This window comes from Larus michahellis, chromosome 16, assembly GCF_964199755.1.
Source record: "Larus michahellis chromosome 16, bLarMic1.1, whole genome shotgun sequence".
Classification (NCBI taxonomy): domain Eukaryota; kingdom Metazoa; phylum Chordata; class Aves; order Charadriiformes; family Laridae; genus Larus; species Larus michahellis.
The window spans coordinates 8,322,216-8,342,733 of NC_133911.1; the positions used below are offsets into that span (position 1 = coordinate 8,322,216).

General features: G+C 39.8%; 1 protein-coding gene across 4 annotated transcripts in view; it reads right to left on the reverse strand.

Annotated features, from left to right (window-relative positions):
• The window catches only part of PANK4 (pantothenate kinase 4 (inactive)), a 24,388-nt gene that overhangs the window by 627 nt on the left and 3,243 nt on the right, over positions 1-20,518 (reverse strand). Inside the window, exons 2-18 of one of the 4 annotated variants that reach the window (XM_074609537.1) lie at positions 20,163-20,245; positions 19,121-19,329; positions 16,819-17,002; positions 16,167-16,259; positions 14,523-14,676; positions 13,430-13,611; positions 11,829-11,910; positions 10,572-10,672; positions 8,529-8,684; positions 7,737-7,849; positions 7,144-7,231; positions 5,072-5,223; positions 3,537-3,592; positions 2,909-2,958; positions 1,465-1,572; positions 961-1,061; positions 386-454 (exon numbers count right to left, since the gene is read on the reverse strand). In XM_074609537.1, the coding sequence (XP_074465638.1) occupies positions 386-454; positions 961-1,061; positions 1,465-1,572; positions 2,909-2,958; positions 3,537-3,592; positions 5,072-5,223; positions 7,144-7,231; positions 7,737-7,849; positions 8,529-8,684; positions 10,572-10,672; positions 11,829-11,910; positions 13,430-13,611; positions 14,523-14,676; positions 16,167-16,259; positions 16,819-17,002; positions 19,121-19,329; positions 20,163-20,245 (1,981 nt within the window). Of the gene's footprint in view, positions 1-385; positions 455-960; positions 1,062-1,464; positions 1,573-2,908; positions 2,959-3,536; positions 3,593-5,071; positions 5,224-7,143; positions 7,232-7,736; positions 7,850-8,528; positions 8,685-10,571; positions 10,673-11,828; positions 11,911-13,429; positions 13,612-14,522; positions 14,677-16,166; positions 16,260-16,818; positions 17,003-18,013; positions 18,091-19,120; positions 19,330-20,162; positions 20,246-20,518 lie in introns of those variants that run through there. The other 3 variants (XM_074609539.1, XM_074609540.1, XM_074609538.1) reach the window with 3 other exon arrangements.

The following is a 20,518-nucleotide window of genomic DNA, read 5'->3' on the forward strand; positions in this document are numbered from 1 at the left end:
ATTGGGATTTCCCAGAAAACACAGGTAAGTTCTGTCTCCAATAGAGAAATTAATTAAAAATAAATAGGTTAGCAACATGAAATGCCTCTTAAAGTCCCCTCTAAAAGAGGGTTTCTTGGTCCTGTGCAGGATTTTACATCATAACAAAGCTGCTCATGGAGCTGACCCTGTGTCGATCCTGAACACAAACACGACAAATAAGATGTCCAACAACTGGTAAGGCTCGATGAATATTACAAGTCTGTAAATCCAGACTAAGCAGCTCCTAGTGGTTGTGCGGAAGTGGTTGGCGTCGGGAAGGGTGGCTGAGCTACTCCAGAGCCAAGGCTCTGAACATCCTGCAGCTGATGGAGACAAGGAACAAACGGGTACTTTGCCAACGTACCTTAGATCCAGACACGGCGAACTCGAACCTGTCTGAACCAACAGCAGCTTCTCTTCCTTAAGTGCAGATCTTTATTTACAAAAACAAAAAAGACAAAAAAGTTAAACAGGTGCCTCAACAGGGTCATGCAAAGCTAGTGATGAGCCAGACAACAACAACAATCTAAATATTCTTTGCAAAAGCTTCCTTTCCTGCGAGGACATCACGACAAAACATCACGTTTCCTTGAGCAAAAGGCTTATTTAGTCAGCTACGTGCCCTCTGCTGGGGAAACTGTATCTGAAATAAACGTACTTTCCTCTGCTCTTTTTAACACAGAAGATTTATGTTTTAGTAGCTTGAGTGCTTATCAGGGATGACACAGACAAGAAATATAATTATGGATGTTCAAGAAAGATCTGATTTCTGAAGTTTTCACCGTAATGAAAGTAAACAATCTGCCTTATCTTACTGCCAGGTTGCAGATTCCAGACACTAATAAACACAGTTAAATATGAACTAAGTATGTAACAAGGAACTTGCTTCTTCCTTCTATGTACTGTGTGATACATCATGAAGACTGGTTACGTGCTTACTGAATAACGGGATCCATTGCCGCTATCCGCTCAGTAACAATCAGGGATTCACTGTAGGTGACGTCATTTAGGGCAGGGCCAGAGTTACAAGCCAGTATAACCTGCGGTAGAGATGTCAAGAGTCCACCAATTAATGCAGTTGATGTATGATGTTAGAGCTGCTTGTCTGTTTAACATCACCATCGCCTGACTTTACCAAGGAGGAGCCGCAAAGAGAAAGGCTGGAGCCCAGGCTTCCTTCTCCCTCGGTAAACCAGCTGCTTCAGGTCCTCTGACATTACGGACCCGTGTCCAGCAGACTTAGGGCTGACAGAGGCTCATTTTGCTTCGCTGCCTTTCGCAGTCTACTTAAAGATAGACTTTGGAGTTCCAGGGATTTGTTTTATTCCCAATTTAGATGTTAGGAGCCAGTCTGGTTAAGTGTACTACTGGCAGGGCGTTATCATCCTTCCACTAATTACCAAAGCTCTGTTACATCGTGAATTCACAATGAAAACCACTTACCTCTGTCCCTCTAGAAAGGAGCTCTCTGACAAAAGGAAAGACGCCTAAAATTATGTCTATTCCACTGTTATCTGCGAAAATTAAGGCACATTTATGAGGGGGACCCTCCTGTAAGAGAAAACCAATGTATTCAGGATTGAGTTCACAATTCATTTCAGTGAAGAGTTTGTGTTATTTAGGACTATTCACTTTACGACACACCCCCCCCATTTTATACCCTTAAATGACTGTCAATTTTGGTTCCCTAAATAGTAGCAGCGTAACTCATCAGACATCACCTACCCTTAATCTTGCGAGCACTCACTTTCCCTGACAGTGTCTTTGCACAGTTATTTAGCACAGCCTTTAGTTACGTTACTTTGTTTGAGAGGCGTCTTTCAAACTGCAGTAACAGAAGCTGCATCTGCCAGTGACAGACAGGCCTGGCTCCTGCAGCTCTGACGGGGAACGTGGGGAGGCTGGAGCACGGCCAGCGGTTTGCCACGTGGCTGGAGAATTCCGTTCTCCGAAACAGAAGCAGCAGCGTGGGCAGCTGCCTACGGGGACGGGCCGGTTATCAGGGCAAGCCCCCGTGGTGGCTGGGTTACGCTACCGCGCAGCAGGGTGACGGGATTCCCGTCTGCCAGGCAGGGGCAGGATGGGCTGCTGGGGCAGTGACCTCCTGAAGTGAAAAGGTATTTCCTGTTCTCCACTAACCTTTCAACTCGTTCTAAAGCTGACGTTATGAAACTTTGTTCGCTCTAGTTCATACCAGCAGAATTTTTACAGTGAACGATGCGTAATTCCTAATACAAAATTGTCAGGCCAGCGCTTGAAGTTCCTTAATTATCACTGTTAGACCAGGTTAGCTGATACTTTCGTTCTAAGATGTAATACCTAGTGATTTGCAATAGCGTCTTCATACCAAACCTTTTGGCTGTCATTTCCCACATAGAGATTTACACAAAGAAACCAAAACTTTCCAATTAACCTTAATTAAATAGTAATTGAGATCACAGGCCAAAAAAGCTTTGCTAATTGAGAAGTTAATTACTTTCAGCAAGCTCCTAAATTAAAGTTGTTTTTAGGTTGGCTACTCAGATGGAGGAACAAGCCAAACGTTGCACTTGGGCCCAAGTTTTCAAAGTTTGGGTGTAGCTGTAGAGAAACAAGCGCCCTGATAAAGCAGGGACACAACGCGGTTCCTTGGAACAGCTCTGACAGCGGCTGGGTTCCAAGTGCTGCAGTTTCTGAAGGAATTCAGCAAAGGAACTTGGTAAGTGATGAGGTTTCAGACTAATTCTTTTATTCCTTTCTTTATGGTAAGGCTGCTGAAGTACTGTGTTACCAGAATTTATTTTGAGTTGTCTGAACAGAGTTCTGTTAAAAAACCATGATTAATAAGGTGGTTTTATGATTAATGTTTTTCATTGATCAATGGTTAGTAACAATCGCGGCGTTGTACCTTCAGTCGCTCTAGCCACTGACTGTAGGAATCTTCTAACCAGGGCCGTTCTGTGTCACAGACAAAATCATGTTAGCATTTCCCTGAGGCAAACGGAAATTCTGTACATTACAAGAAGCAGATGTCTCGTTACAGATGCTTAAGCATTAAAGCATTTGAGCTAAAGTTTTGAATGTTAAATGTGTAGATTCAAAGAGTTCATGAGCTCTCAATTATCCTCTATTACACCAATCTTAAAATAGAATTTTCATAATAAAGCAATAAAGTCATGCAAGTTGGCTATCGTAACGACTTATCCTAGGATGGACGGTGTTGTACCTCCCAGGACAGTCTTTCCCTGACCGGGTCAGAACAGGCACGAAAAATAGCCTGGGCAAGAAATTCTGAGTATCTGTGTGGGCAAGGCTTCTGCTCGAGGAGAGAGGTGTTCAGGTTTCGATTCCTTTGGAACACAAACAGGAACATTCCATCAAGACTCTGTAGCCTGTATTTCAGATAACCCCAGCAAGTACTAATGATGTCTTGTCATCTGGGAGCAGAACTGCCACAACAAACACGTTCGCACTCTCCTCCACTCTCATATCAACACACTGTCCAGCTCCAACCACCACCACAGATCTCCCTATACCTTGTAGTTTTGACTTGGCTTCTTCAAATCCAAATTGTGGCTCAGATTCCAGAACACTGTATCAGAAGAGAAATAAAGGGTACAGAGTTAAGCAAGTTCATCTCACGCAAACAGAATTCAAACATCTCTTTAGCAGGTGGTCAGCAATTTCACTGCATTGGTTGTAATGGGAAGTGTGGGCAGGTCCAGTGACTGAGAAACAAACACTTTGTGCTTATGTTAAAAACAAAAGGCGCAGATGTACATTAAATTAGAGCTCTTACGCTAAAAGAAAAAAGCTTCAGCAATATACAAATGTCTGCAGGCACTAGACTACAGGCAAGAGAGACATCTTTTGGTCTGCAGATCACCATAAAATGTAGTCATGATCTAAAACATCTGCACAGTAAAACAGTGTTTTACAAAGTCTAATTTGAAGATTGGTCTAAAAAGTTTTTTAAAGTTGTACCTATGTGGGAATAAAAGGAATTAAAATAACCAGATACAGGTTTTAAAAGCTACTGCTATTGCTATACGTGGAGGAAAGCAGCCCCAAGGTGGCAATGGGGATTTACATGATGAGATGGATAGTTCTAAGCTGTCAGTTAAAGTATCACGCCATGCGGGCGATGCTTGCCAGGCAAGACTCCTCAAGTTCCTTAAATCTAGTTCTAAGCGACGTTTAACTCGGTCTGTGTCTCTTAGTCCCCTCCTTAAAGAGAATGAGCACTACACGTAGCAGGAGCGGCAAGCAGACCGACTGCTCTGACTGGTGTCTGTTCAAGTTTCTGGGTGTGGGCGACATCAGAAATAACACGAGACTAAGAATGCCCACGGAGCCTTGAATCACCTCGTTTTTAATGGTCTTTTTTTGATTTAATCAGAGGGAAAACTCCTCAAAAGATGTAGAAAGGGAAAGGAAGTGCTGAACAGCAGCTACAAAACAGCATCCCTCTCCCGTGCTCTTGGATCTAGATTATCAGCCCCACAAGAATAAAGTTCTAGAACTGAAAAATCAAAAATATTTAAAGCCTGTTGGCATTAATATCCTTAAATGAACTCATGGCTGCTGACAGGACATAAGGAAAAAAGCTCTCCAAATGGTAACAGAAACATATGTTGATCAAAGATAATTAGTATTTAGCCATCGTGAGACCACTCAACCTAACGACAGCCCACTGAATACACCCTGAGGTATCAGGCCAACGGGAGCTTGCAGGAAAATCGCATGGTCTCTACGCTAGGAACACGGTACAACACATACCCAAACGCAGTGCCAACAACAACGCTACCAGCAAAGCAGCCAGACTGGAATATCAAATGCTCCATCACTTAATCCAAACAGTCACAGTGACACGTCTGCCAGATTTGAAGGGTGGAAATGTAAGCTTTCCCACACCACCACAATGCTTGCAAATAAACAACCAACGTTTGATTAAGGTGAAATACAATCTACAATTAAAGTTAGATTGGTGCATTTATTATTTTTTTTTTTAAAAAGAACAATCGGATATTCTGTATCTTAAAAGGGTGCTTTTAAAATATTTAACACCTACTCTGAGACTGCTTTTGCTCCCCAGTCAAAGACATTCCCCGCAAGAAGTCCTTTCACCAGAGCAAACTGCCTCTCCTCCCAGCCTAATGAATCCAAAGATTCGATTACGCTTTGAAAACATTTTAAGGCTATGCCATTTTCTTTCTGCTTTACCTGTAAGAAAAACATGAAACATTGGATTTATAGACAAAAATTTCTTACCCATTATTGGTTGTCTCAGTCCCAAGACCACGTTCAAGCTTTCTCCTCTACGTTCATGGCCTCTAATGGACCAACAAGTTACTGTTATCAGCATGCTTAGTATCAACAAGAAAAAAGTTTCCTGGGATTCTAATAAAAAGCTTCATTAGTGCTAGGATGTCATCTGTAGCCCAACAATTACTTTTCTTAGTAAGTGAGAAGTACAATTGATCTTGAGCAGATGGGGGAAGGGGAGAGTGGATGCACACAAGGAGCTTTAGCAGTGACAGGATCCCCCGAGCCCAGGCGATTGCCGTGAGAAGGCTGACCCCGAGCAGCTCTTCTAACACTGGAGAAGACTATTTTTTATTTTTGCATCAAGAGTTTCATCATCCCATCATGCTCAGAAGCTCTTGAGTTTGTTCTCTGCTGCTACCTCCAGTGAGATCAGCATTACATAGCTACTTATCTTAAAAAAACTGAAAAGCGATACTGGGGACCATCTTTACATCAAGATCTTTTCTTGGCGGTATCTTGTCTGAATTACCAAAAAGCAAACATAAGTAAAAGAGACCTCATGTATTTTATACCTCTTTCTTAGAGTGAATGTAACATCTGACAATAGAGGCAGGGAGAACCTTCTATCTATTTTGTAGAAATATATCAACGGTCAGAAAAAAGTCTCTAACCAGACACTGGCACCGTTATTACTTATATGCCCACAGGCGAGTGGTGAGGATCGGACCTACGGCAAGTTATTTGTGAGAAATACTGGCTTCACGTGTCCTCTCCCCCGACCATAGTATGTTACAGCGTAAAACACAAAGGGTAAAGAGCTGCACAATGGCAACAAACGTTTTGAAGAGCTAGAGGTTATGCATTTGTATACGCTCCAACCCAACTCTGCTCAGTTATCTCAAAAATTACAAAAGTAATCAAGAATCTTTTTACAGCACAGCAGTAAATTAATCCAGAGACAACACGCAGGAAAGCAGCACGGTTTGGTTTAAGGAGAGGCTGCCTCAGCAAGTGAGGGAATGTGTGAAGGGTTGTTTTTTTCCCAGGCTTTTTCTGGACATGATGAGGTGGGGGAGGACGATTATCTGGTTATGAACCCACCCACCCTTCCTTTTCTTTCCTTTTGGGGGCGAGGAAAGAAAGGCAAACGCACTTGAAAGTAGTTTAAGGACTACAGAAATGTGAGTTCATAGCATTGGTGACTTTGCCTGGAGCCGCTGAGATTGTTATGATCTACAAGTTAACAATGCCAAGTGTCTTTTACAACTGTCTGCAATTTACGTATTGATTGGAAAGTACTTACATAGTTACACACAGCTTTACATTTGAAAATGGTTTCCACGCCATGAAGAGAATTATGAGAATGAGGAGGAAAAAAAGAAAAATTCCTGAAATTTGCTAGACTGCAACAGTAGCCTCAGTATAAAGGGAAATAAACTGTCAGTCCTCAAAACTGAACCTCTCCACAATCAGAAGCGCTGGCTTCTCCACGCAGCTTCCTCAGTTCTAAACTGAAGGAAATGCCTCCTCCCTGAAGGAGCAGGTTACAGCAGGAGCTGACGGCAGACACCATGCGCTCATCAGGAACGGGACTGACACCGTCAATTCACCTCTCCGAAGTATCAGACAAGCGAAGCTGGTAATACTTTTGGTCAGCTTTATCCTCACCATGAGCACGTTAGAGGTCAAAGGCTTTATACCCCATTACCCGTCGCTGTTTCTGCTCAGTGACAACCACCACCTGGTGACAACTGCTGCAAGGCAGCCAGTTACTGATCTCTCCCCTATAAGCCACTACTTAGACAAAGTTGCAGAGTATGGAAAAAGTGTCTTGAACTTACATGTTGTCCGTCCTGTAAAGCAAGAACAACTTACCTTTGAATAGGGATCCGGAAAATTGAACTCGTTTAAACAGTGTTCCCTTGTATCCAAAAGGCTTCTAACTGTTAAGGTACCATATGCACTTCAAAAAGGAAAAAGGGGGGAAAAAGAGAGATCAACTACTTCAAACAGAAAGAAGTTATTTTTTCCTCTGTAAGTCATAGCACACAAGCACTTGAGTTAAAAAGCTTTGCGTGCCGCATGTGCTAAACGCTGTCTCTAAGTGGTAAATCTGCTACAGTTTATTTAAACACAAAGAGGGAAAACGTTCAGAGAACAGCTAGGTACTTGAATTAATATGCTACCATTTAATAATGGTCATTTAATATAATGATGTAACAATTTTTAGTTATAAATTTTCTGCTGAGATAGAATTTTTCTGTTACATTCCAATGTACGAGATCTGAACGTTCTGTGTAGAAGACCTGATGGTTGGCACATCGACTTCCTATTGCCTTCAGCCTACTTAGCCTTCGGTTTGCTCTGCTTAGCTTTTATTTAGCTTTTAGTTAGTTTTCAGTCAGCTTTGAATTTGCTCTGCTCACAGAAGCAGCAAGTGATGAAAAAGGCAAAACGAAGACACTTACAAAGGCTGCTGCCTGAGCGTCTGGAGCTTATTCCAGTATTTCTGTCGGAACTTTTCAGCTCTCTCCAGTGCATCAACAGAGTCCGGCTGACTGGCCGCAGCTCGCTTTGCCACCTGGTAGAGAAATGAGGCAAGGCTGAAGTTACCAAATGAATTCTTCCTTCATGTAACTGATCTGAAGTTCAGCCTCAAAAATAACCCCTCCATCTGCTACACTGTCCAGTGTCTGCATATTACCTGGTCCCTCCCACACAGCACCTTCCAGCTTTCCTTTACTCCAACCATCAAAGAATAATTTTAAATACCTCCTGTCTTCTTAAAGTTTATTTTCAAGACTGTATTTTCAGAAACTAAACACAAGTTCTAACTACTTATCAGAGGGGAAAACACACGCAAAAAGAGAAACCGGCAGAAATTTAACAGTCCACATCAACCCCTTGTGTTCTTTTTTCTTTACTACAATAAGGTCAAGTCCCCGTTTTGCTCGTGTTTTTCCCAACCCTTTTCCTCCTGACACACACTCAGGAAGTTTCTGATTTGGATTTGGTTATGAAGTATAGGTAGCTCTTAAGTACTAGCGTGCACTGACTGAATCAGTTTCACAGTGCAGAAAAAAAGAACTCGTGTCTGATTAAATCGTGCTCTTCAGATGTGAAAGCGGCTGTATATTTGTAGGTGTATTTTGCAGGTATATATGCAGGTATATTTTGCAGGGTAAACATGTTGGTCCACAGAACATTTATTTGCTAAATATTTGCATCACTCAAACATATAACGGCCTAGTGACACTTACCCCATCCAGCGCCTCCTCGAAGCAGGTCAGCCAGTACTTCCTGGCCATGGCATCGTCTGTGAGGTCAACGGTGTCTGGGATATAGGTTGATGGGTCTTTCAGCAGCGGCAGGTTAACAAGTGGTCTCTCCAACCTGTCCATTTCGAGCATGTCAAACTAGGTGAAAAATGAAAGAGATTTATTAGAACTTAGTCAGAAATCGATTCATAACAAATTGTACTAGTACCAGGGCTACAGAACTCCATGCACAGTTAAGACTAACAAATTAGAGTATATGCCATCGTAAATAATCCGCTCCCCTGCACAGATTATTTATCCATGCCCACCCTATAGACAGAGATTACCAAATTTCATGTTGAAAACTTACTATAGGCCCTCTTATTTTATGATTTTCCTTCCCTTCCTCCCCAGTACTGTCAAACCTGGCTATCAGGTCCAGGCAGGAACACAAAGCGCTGAGCACAGGTTTATCTGTCAATGAACGTTGCTATCCTGCTTTACAACTTCCTTTTACAATCCTGAGAAAGTCTCCAAAACTTTTCCTTACACTTTGTGAAAACAAGGCTGCGGACCAAACTTCTAAGGATAGAGCCTAAGTTCATGTGAAATAGGTATAGTTACACAGCTCTGTGCATAAAGTGTGCCTTATTTCTTGCGTGTAAAAAAACCTGCACACATTTATCTTTATTTTATACAGCTATCTAATCGCATTGCATTTGCGAACACGGCATGGCCTAGAAACGTTCAGACTAAGATTAATGCCCACAATGTAACAAGACTTTGTGTACATAAACCAAAGTGGTTGCTATAGAAAGATTGTATTCTGTACTAATTTCACTGCTGAAGAGCGGACATTTCTGAACCAGGATTGTTGCAAAGAGATTTCGCTTATGTGAACAAAGTGAGTGCCAAGCAATAGAAGAATTCAAAATGGAAAAACTGTGGACAGTACATTACAGCTGGCGTGAGACTCCTGTACCACTGCCAGCATGGAAAAAAAATAACCTTTTCCCAGATTAAAGGCTTGACAAACAAGAGAGCACCATTACATCTGCATAAATACTTTTTAAAACCTGTCACATATTTTATGATTAAGAAGGATCATGTTATTATTTTTTGGTCATACTCGTAATCCACAATTTCATTACAATAATTTCAGTTATGGCAGAGCTTAAAATTAGATATATTTTTCATATATATGCACAACCCACAAAATCCATCATCTGCAGCTCATAGCAGACTTATGTTAAGGCTTGGTCTGGGAAACCGTTCAGTGAGAGTTCTGCACCCCATCTTCAGGCCTAAAAAAGCCTAACAACCAACAGAAAAAACTAACCACAGGCAACCCCTGCTCCTCCCCCCACACCCTACAGCAAGTATAGGAAACTAACTCCTGAAAACTGGGAGGAGATAAATCAATGATGGAGGAAATTAAAAAAAAAAACAACTTGACATGAAAAACACTGACATGCGGACCGGTAAAAGACAGTAAAACACAATGAGCTCCACTATTCTAGCTTCTTTTCAAAAGCACTTCAGTAGATGCAATATTAGAATATTTTAAGAACCTTAATGTATTTTCTGATTCCTTACTGTATGCCAGTTTCACTGTGAAATCGGAATTACTGTATTGTCAGTGTATTTAAGAGATGACTGGGCTGATGCTCTTCTGTCCAATTATTTATTTCTCTTCTCATAGGAAGTAAATAAACGCTGCTTAAAGACAGTGGAACATCAGATTCAAAAATTCTGAAGCACAATATTTCAACTGTAGCAAAACCCAGCTACTTCAGAGAAAGGGTAAGAGATGAATGTTCCCCCCCCAGCTCTGGTGAAGGAGAATAAGACAAAGTAGCAGCCACAATCTGGTTTTATGAGACATTACATCAAACAAGACACAAGACGACATCACACATGACACAAGACACTGTATTAAAGCAGGAGTCTCAGGGGCAAGAAGCAACTAGCTTGAGAATAATCATCAACTTTCAAATCACCATTACTAAGAAAAGGCACTTAGTTCTAGAAAGGACAACCACATACTGTACCACTCCTTGTTCTTTGCATAGGGTAAACATCAGGTGATGTGCTCATAAGACCAGAACTCCCAGCGTAATTCTCTCCCCAGCTATACTGATTTGGATCTACAAAAGAGAAAGAGAGAGAGACACATAATCTGAAAATAAAACTGGAAGTACTCCCATGAGTGAGTCTAGAGTTAGCATCCCTTCAGAGAAGCTCTTTCACTACAAAAGCCATTTCCCCTTGTCTTTATAAGTAAATATAACTTTTCCCTCTAGCCCCCAAAGAAATGTTTTAACCACTCAGTGAAGTACCTAGCTCTAGAGAGCTTCAACCTCAATGAGACACAAGACAATTAAAGTTCTAAAATTCTTTTTTTAAGCCCTTTTCCTTGTCACTAAGGGCTATAACCAGCATGTCTTCAAAGCACTATCACTGATCATAGAGTCAATTTCTTATTTCTAAATCTAGATCCATTATTAGCAAAATATAATTACAAAACTCTCCAAGCACAATGTAAGTTTCATATAAACACTAAAGATATTTCTAGATTTTTTTTTTATTTGAGAAAAAGTTTAATCCCGTTCAGAGGTACAGTACATGCTGCAGAAGCAACATCTTTAATTCCCCAGTAGCTGGTTCCTCACCCATATTTATAAAATAGTTATGAAAATAGTTCCATATCCATTATTCTGAGGTATATTTGATGTTTACTAAAACTAAATACCATTAAAACCCTCACTATCTGTTCTACTATAACTGATATGCCGAATGGCTTGCTAGTATATCAACAAGAAAAAGGAATATAAAATTGGCAGTATTCGACCAAAGCAGCCTGTACCCAAAGAATGCTGGACAGGAGTGTCTCATCCTTCACCAATGTCTGTGAGGCTTTCCACTCTCAAACGAACACAGTTTTGAGATGCTGGTCTTCTTCAGTACATTACCTGAATTCAGAAGCTGGCCTCTTAAAGAGGGGGAAAGTTCTCAGAAACCACATTTCCCCAATTTGATTTAGAGTTATGACTGCTCTTTGCAGAAATGCAGAAAAGAGAAGAGCCGAATCCTGCTGCCTTCTCAAAGGTGAGCAGGAAAAACAGGGAGAAATTAAGATGTCCCCACCAGAATACATAAAACCAAAGCCCAGCATCTGTGTTTATTAGTGCCAAATGTATTTATTTAGGCAACTACTTACATGCAGCCTCTTAAGAGAAACTTGGACATTACACTGACATTTCAGAACACAGCATATACAGAACATAGCAGCGCTGTACTTACTGTCTTGTTCAGCTCCTTTTAAAAATGCCCCAATGGCTCCCAGGTAGCCTTCATGTCTCAGGAACAATGCCTGAACCTCTCCCTGCCACAATATGAAACATTGCAATTGGATGGTCCCTGATGGCTAATATGTACTTCTTTGTCACTAGTTTTACACTTAGATTTAATAGAAACAACTAGAAGATGGTAATATTAATTTGTGCTACATTCTAACACATTCAGTAACTTTAACGGTGCTTCTGACACACAGCTTCAGGCGGAACCGCTTACATACATCATTCCACAATTATTAAACAGCTGGGGAAAAAACACATGCAGAAGTGGTGTGTATTCTAAGCCTGCACAACCACAGAAGCAGAGGGAAGGCAGTGCCTTCACTGGAAAAGACCGGTACATCATGCCATGAATATTCAACTCCTCTTGCTTGGGCAGGCTGGAAATACAAGGTCATCTCATTTCGAGGTCATCAGCCTATGCCTGTGCCACTGGGCACCAATGCCTTCAAGACATTTGCTCATTATCTTGATTTCCTTAAACTGCTATTTAACGTTCAACATCATACAGACATGGTATATATTATCCACGCATCGCCCCCATCAAATTAGTTATTTTAACTGTTAATATAATACAGGAATGCTAGGGAGAATACGAACACCCTGGTCCTAGCGGCAGGGACCCTTAGCTTCCCCGGGCAAGGCTGGGTGAGACACTGCCTCCTCTAAAGGACAATCAGCTATGTCTGCAGCAGCGGCTGGAAGAACAATTAACGCTGAGGTAAGCTATAGTAAAAGACCAGCTACAATTCACAATGAGATTTGGATTTGAATCACGATTTGAAGCTATTCTTACAAAAATCTAAAGCTGCAGTTTTGCAATAGTTTTCTTGAAACCAAGCAAGGTTTTACAGAAAGGGACTGCAATGATATAATAAAGATGAAAAGAAGTAGTATACAGGAGTCTCTTGCTTGAAGCACTGAGACAAGAAAAAAAAATGTCATCTATAAAATTGAAAAGCACAGGAACTAATCTACTTGTAATAACCATTAAGTAAGCTTTTGGACTTGATAATTTTTCTAGTGAAAAATCTTCAGTATTTTCCACAGCTTCAAAACCTGCAAAGAACTACAGCTTGGTTGTTTTTTGGGGGGTTGGTTTTGGTGTTTGGTTTTTTTGAACAACAAACAAGCAACATAAAAACCCCACAAACTACTATCTCAGCAGAACAATCCCACATTGCATAGCCTAGGGGGTGAAAAGAAATAGATGCAAGTCAGCAAGAGGAATTGAATAACAATGGTAGCTATCTAAGAAAATAGTGAAAACTCATTACTTGGCAGCTACAGGACAGACTGTCAATCAAAACAAAAAAAAAAAGGAGAAGGAAGGAGGGAGAGAGAAAGAGAGGCCAGACAGAACTCCCAGGCAACTCGCATTTATTGTACCCCTCCCACAACAGATCTTTATAGCCCTGCCTTACCTACCTAAACAGCAGTCCTCTAAGCTAACTTTGTGTGCAAATGAATTTATTAAAGTCTCACAACATCCTAGAAAGGTACCTAAATACATGACTTTGCTATTAGGAAAATCTCTGTTTTCGTTACCTTGGAGAAGAAGTTGATACTGTAGGTTATTGTGCGCATGGTAACAGGGTGACCCCGAATAAAGAATCCTCCAAAATAGATTTTATCTAAGTTATGGAGTTTGGCATAGAGGCAGGCAAGTTGACCAATGTCATTGCTGATCATATGTAACAAACTTTTTGCCATATCTTCTTTGGAAAATTCTTAAAGGAAAGAAATAGTAAACCAAATTAAATGCAGCTGAAGAACGCTCAAACGGACTGTACTTTTCTAACAGACAGCCTACAGCTGGAGAAAAAACAAAAAAAGTTTGACCAATCTCTTTATGTGTGTAGAAGAAAAGTGTTTCCCCCCACCAAAAATCTTTCATGAAATAAGTACTTCAAACAAGAAGTAGTGTGTATTTGACTGAAGATATCATGAAAAAACCACTAAGCCTCTGTGAAATATTGCTGGAAATAAACCTGCTTGAAAGGCCAACAGCAAATGGCAAGAACTCCATTTCTTCTCTCTAGGAACCACAGATGATGATGGTTCATCCGTCCATCTTGACCTGAGATGCACTGCAAGCATTTTATTATAATACTGAAACTAAAATTGCAAGTTATAGTCCATCAATGCCATGGGTCCTTTTCTGGACCAAGAAAGCCACGTATATTTCCCACATGCAATCCCAAACCAAAAATGTGAAGAGCTGCTCGTAAGACAGTACTATGTAGTGTTTTTAATCAATAAAATGTCGTGCAGGTAAAACATGTAGGCAAGATCATGAAAAGGACCGGCTTCTTCCAGATCTACTTGGTAGATCATTACAAACATCAGATTCCCAAGGGACAGAGGAGACGGTTGCATTTCTTCTCCTCATTACTTTCAAACAACAACTCCAAATAACTGGAGCACTCAAGCAGTGTTCCATGTCCCCTCTCAGCCCAGCATGCATAACATAGGGAAACGGATAAAGAAAGATATGGTTATGCTGATGAAGTTGGCAACTATTTTTCCATCCGTTTAAGTGTTCACAGGATGCTGGCACAAGCAGCAAATCCATTCTGACAGGCAATATAAAGTGTAAACTGCATAGCAAATCTTGGGTCAATGCTTCATATACCGATACCTTTATCTGCTGTAGTAGATTTCCCAAAGCTGCTGGCTATCAGATTTCCACTTAGCCCCAGGGTCTGGTAGGCACCTCCATACACATCTTTCACCAGCATGTCAACGTTTGTGTGCTGTCCCTTTGAAGCCAGTTGCAGCAATTCATCAAATTTCTGAGGACGAGAAGAAGAATTACTCTAGCTTTCTTGGACAGCCAGAGAACGTTGTCCATAAATTCAGAGTTCTGCAGCATCTTTACTGACCCAAACTGGGGGGTTTGGCTTGTCCTAGAACCAACCCTGTCAGCAAAAGATACATTATTTCTAATTACAAGGACTTATCCAGAGTCCATATCTTATCAGACAGACTGATCTTAAATGCAGCTCCTTTAACAATGAAAAGCACAACCGTCCTCTTCAGTTATCTGCAATTATCTGCAAATAATTTGTTGAATTTCCCCTGAAAACTAGAAATGGATCAGCACATAGTCAGAAGCCTCAGCCATCTCTTCTCTTGGAATAAAGTCAGAAACACTGTAACTATGTCTTCTCAAGGCATAAGAAAAAAATTGTTTAAAATCCAAAAGACTAAGTCTGCCTTTACTATTGCAGAAATGCACTAATGTCCCTGACATTAAACTTGCACGCAATCTGCATTATACTAATGCTTGATTTATAAGTCTGGTAACCCTAATTTCGTTTTCTACAAAATCAGAGAGAATTAAGAGCAGACATTGTCATGTTTTAAGATTTCTTTTTTAAAAGCATCAAATAAAATATTGCAAGTATGAGTCTTCCCTTTAACATTTTCTTATTTGGTGCACATGTAACTCTAGCTTTTTCTACACCGCTGACATTTAGAGACACCTATTTAAGCCATCTGGATCTTCAAGACAGGAAAAAACAGCGTGATTTAAGAGCTGAGTTAGGCAGAGCAGTACTACATCAGGCCTTATTCTGGCAGATTACCAACCTGGGGTTCAAGTGATGAACGCCTGAAAGCATAATGTGTAACAAAGAGAGACAGAATCCCTCTTCTCTGCTCCCAGACATTTTGCAGTAATTGGGTGCTCTCTGCTTTTCTTCTGCAGATGATATTGCAAGAACTAGGCAGGCATTTCACATTGAAAAAGAGTACAGAAAATTAACAGACCACTTTGAGGCCTGTTATTATAGACTTTATTTGTCCTTGTCAAAAAACTCCTCGAGACCCAAACAGGATTACTATTTTGCCACTGATGAGCACCTTATCATTTTTGTCCCTATATTCTACTAGTATCTTTTTGAATTTAAAGCTTCCTTTTATGCATCGGAAGCCTTGAGAATAGGAACATAAGTCAAGGACTCGGTTTTGTTATTAACAGTCTAGGACCACAAGCACCTAATGGAGAGTATTAAAATTGTCCTCAGCATTGCAGAACTGCCGGCTCTGTTTCTGCACAAGTGTAGCAATTCTTTGAATAAAAGGTACAACCCCCACAAGAGACAGACGTGATTTTTTTTCATCTTCTAATATACTAAAGTTGGACTTCTGGTTTCCCATACAGACATTACTTAAAATAACTATTTCTCCCTACTCAAAGAGTGTTCGGCATTACAACATTTCAAGCTTCCTCTTAGCATCTCATTTAATTCCACGCCCCTTAAAACTGACACTTCGATACCTTTGTTTTTGTGAGCAGTGCTCCAAGACCCCAGAAGGTTCCACCTCCAATTGAGCTCCCTCCAATCCATTCAAATTTGTCTTCTGTTTCTACCTGTCAATAAAACAAGGCAGATTTGTCTAGAAAGTCCCATAATGACTATGAACACACAGTTAGATATGAGAGTGTGGGGGGTTTCTTTAACAGTGGAATTAGTGTAGGTGAACTATTTAATTGCATAAATATCAGGTGAGAAGTTCTCCAGAGGTGCATGTTCCACATATACCACAAGCAGCTTCTGAAATCTTTGTATTTAATTCTTAGCCAATAATCCTAAATATAGACATTAAATTTGGTCCCCTCAAAACAACCAAACAAAAACAAACAAACAAATAAATATTAAAAATCACTCTGATCTGACAGCTTTTGTCCTCATCAGTTAATATAACAACTTCTCTAAACACTGAATTAAATGTGATTACAAAGAAACTATGTTAGTGAACGGAAAAGCACTCATAACTCCGTAAGAAATGGAAATTAAGAAAAACCCAAACCATTATTTTCTTTCTAAACTTTGTATTACCCAAGAAGAAACAACTACAAATCTGAAACAGTAAGATGTTTCAGATCACCTTTATCAAATTCTACAATAAAACAGTTAGCAACCACTTACCTTCACTATAGAAACCCCAGAGCCAATATTCACCAGTAAATAAGGGAAAATATTTGGGTGGTTCGTCTGAAAACGGAATTCTGTATCTGAATCTTTCTGGTACGCAAATACTTCATGGGGTATGTTCCTTAGTACGAAGTTGCATCCTTTAATTAGGCAGGTCATTACATCTTCTTTATCTACCCTAAAGGGAAGTGGGAGAAAAAACCCCTTACATAAATTCCACAGTCCTATTGATAAGCAAGTATGATTTTAGAACAGTAGTTTTTAAGGACTTTACAAAGAGGAAATAGCAACCCACACCACATGGTGAAAGTCCAGATCCCTGAAAACATGAAACCTACATCTGCCTATCTTCTGATGTTCATTTTCCATGCCAGAACTCACAGTCCGAAGTTACACAGTAACCTTAGTCTTACATTAATCATGTTGTCATTGAAAATAATCCTGCTCCCCTGTTTGCTTGTTTACACTGTCTCTTTAGTGCCCTCGTGCTACCACAAGACAAAACAATTTCCTAACATGGAAAAATTTTCTATTGCTCTTTCCCTTCCTTCTCAATGAAGAAAAACGCACCCCCCTCACCATTTCAGCACTCATTTATGACAGATTGAAGTGACCGCAAGGAGCCTACTACTGGGATTACTAAACACAGGGAAAAAAAGACTTCTCACAAGAATAATAGGATTCACAACAAGACATTATCATGAGTATGGAGTCTGGGAACATGACACATAATTTAGTTAAGATGAATGATGTAGTTATGTCAGCTAACACTTACTGAGTTCTCTAAATTTCTGTATCTTATGTATTGTTACTGATCGATGGTAAATTTCTTGAATCAAATATGCTATATTTCCTACATGAAATATCATAAACCTTGTTGAAAACACATGAGCAAAGCCCAAGCATACACCTCAATTAACACAGCACGCTTTATGTTTGTAAGGATGGCGAATGTGCTGCTTTTTCCATACCAATTAAGTATGTAATTACCAAATAAAAAACAAAGAAACAAAACCCAGGTGTGCCACATGAGAAAAGCTGGAAATTGCCTCCTTGTCTTGATTAATTGATCCTTAGGAATAGCCAATAAGGTACTGATGTAGGCTGGTTTGAAAAACAGTTAACAGAATCCTACCTATCAGAAGAATGAAGTTATTTGAAAAAGTAGTATAAAAGGTGAGCACAGTACCTCAGAGACTGAACCGTGTGCTACACAGAACCTCAGAGACTGAACCGTGTGCTACACAGAACTACAGCATAAGAGGTGCCTTGATGGTCTCCCCAGTAACATTAGGTATGTTTTAAATTTGTGTAAATTAATGATATTTTTATCTCCACTTACAGCAGCTTTTTCAGCATGTGGTGTTTGATAAAGATGTTTGAGTAGTAAATTTATGATGCTGTAAATTGATAAGACTGCCCTTTAGTCTCCTGCATGCCTATGCCCCTACATGAAGTTTAGGTAGAAGCTATGCTGTTAAGTTACTATTTCTATTAATTACTCACATCTTAGCGTGCACAGAAAAATGTTAGAAGCTTTTGGAACTCCAACTTGAGAACTTAGGCAACTATTGAGATTAGGTACCTCCAGGAAAAAAAGTGTCTCCCAACAATACTTTGGCTTTTAATAATAAAGTTGTCTTGTGGATTTCATCCTTAGACTTTAAGTAGAGAGACTGATGCACTTAAGCACACCTCATCATAGTGACTAAGTAAAGTGTCTCAATTAAAATTCTTGTTAGCAATGAATTTACTTAGTACTTTATTTTAAATATTACTTAGTTTTATATACCAGTTTAGGCTTTGTGTATCTGGATCTCTACTCCAGTAGAGTTCAACAGTATGTCCAAAGCATGCTATTGATAGCTAGGACACCATCACTGAAATGCTGCCAGTCATAAGGTGAAAAGTAAAAACGACTACTATGATAGAGACTAATTTAACTTAAAAAATGGAGTAGCTGCAAGTTAAATCCTTTAGAGAAAAAAAAGCTGCGATAATAGCCTGCTTTCCTCTCTTTACTGTCTTTCTCCTGAACCCTGTGTTCCTGTCTGTTTTCTCTATTCCTGCTCCTCTGCCGTGTCAGTCAATGATACGGTTATCTTTTTGCAGCTTATGTTCACTAACAAGTCAATTCAGCTGGCTCTGACCAAGACGCATGCACCCATTCTACTGCTTCACTCTTGCGGTGTAGATAGCTTTTGAGGGCAGATGGGCAAAATTGAAAGTTAGTCTACTAAAATCTATTCAAAGAAGAAATACGCTCCTATAACTAAGTTTAAACAATTCCACTTACTTCAACCCCAATTTCTTCTCAATAAGATCTTTGAATTTATAGGCACCACCACCTGTAGCTTTGATGACTTTTGTCTCTGTGTTGACAAGATGGTCTTTGATGAAATCTAGGCAGGTTTCAATATAAGTGTTTTCAAATTTAATGAAGTGAAGTCGAGCTGTAATCTCCTCCTGAACTGATATTTCATACAAAGGTTCATTTTCTATGTCCTTTAAAAGAGAAAAGAATTTCTTACAGATTATTCAGACTCCTAGGTTATATGCTAAACTACTGAACATCAATACCTGTTTCCTTTGAAGCTGTGTTAATGCTATTAAAAACATAACTTCTCAAGCCACTTTCAAAGAAGAACGTAGTTTCAACAGATCTTAATATTCTTTAAGTTGAGAATATAATCAATTCTCCCATGCATTAGACATGCATGAAATATCCCTGTATGACAAAGGGTATGTTTACATGGGAGTATGGGTATTTTACAGAAGTACGATACTTACCTGTCTAGAAAATAACTATTTCAAACACTACCTGGCAATTCAAGCACTTCCAAGAAGGCAAGGAACGTAACTGAGTTTGCCTGTGCATGGGCTGCACAACTCTGAAGCCCTGCAATCAGACTTTCAGTAAAGAAAACATATGGTGTATCATCACATGAATTTATATCTAGAGCTATATTCAGCTTGTAAAGCAAAAGTAATTGCCAAACACACGCTAACAGCTACTTTCCCCTGGAATATAGCAAAGGATTATCAACAGGAGCCACATGTTCACCTGAGCTGCAGTACAAATGCTTAGGGGTGGCTGTAAGTGTCAGTACATACTAAAATGTATGTTTAAAATAAACATCTCAGTTGTAAAAACTTCCGAGTAACAGACATTACAGAATGTCATACTTCAACTACAAGACAGTTCTAGGTAAAGTTAGATAGAGAACAAGTTACTAGATGCGTTTCAGATGAAATTTCTATTCTACTATGAGAAGTCAGTCCAGTATTTCACTCTTAGGAGTTAATTACATGCCACTGATTAATGATACAATTCTCACCTTTCCAGAATGATCAAAGGATCTCACTCTTGCCACTTTGTGCTGCACAGTTGAATAATAAGCCAATTTGGTTAATGAACCACCTTTAAATAAAAAGATGACAAGATATGATTAATGCCTCACCTTAGAGCAAACAAGGTAACTTATGTTTACATATGCCTTACCTCAGAGTTCTTGGGTTTTAAGATCTCCTTAGCTAAAGCCAGATATAATTAAGCTAAATGTATAACGCAGTGAGACAAAGAACACGTGTCTGGAAACTGATTTGGCATGGTTGACTCTGAATGCACTACTTACAGGGGAAAAGCTCCACAAGTTGAGCTTATGCCCAACTGATGTGGGGACGAGTGAAGATG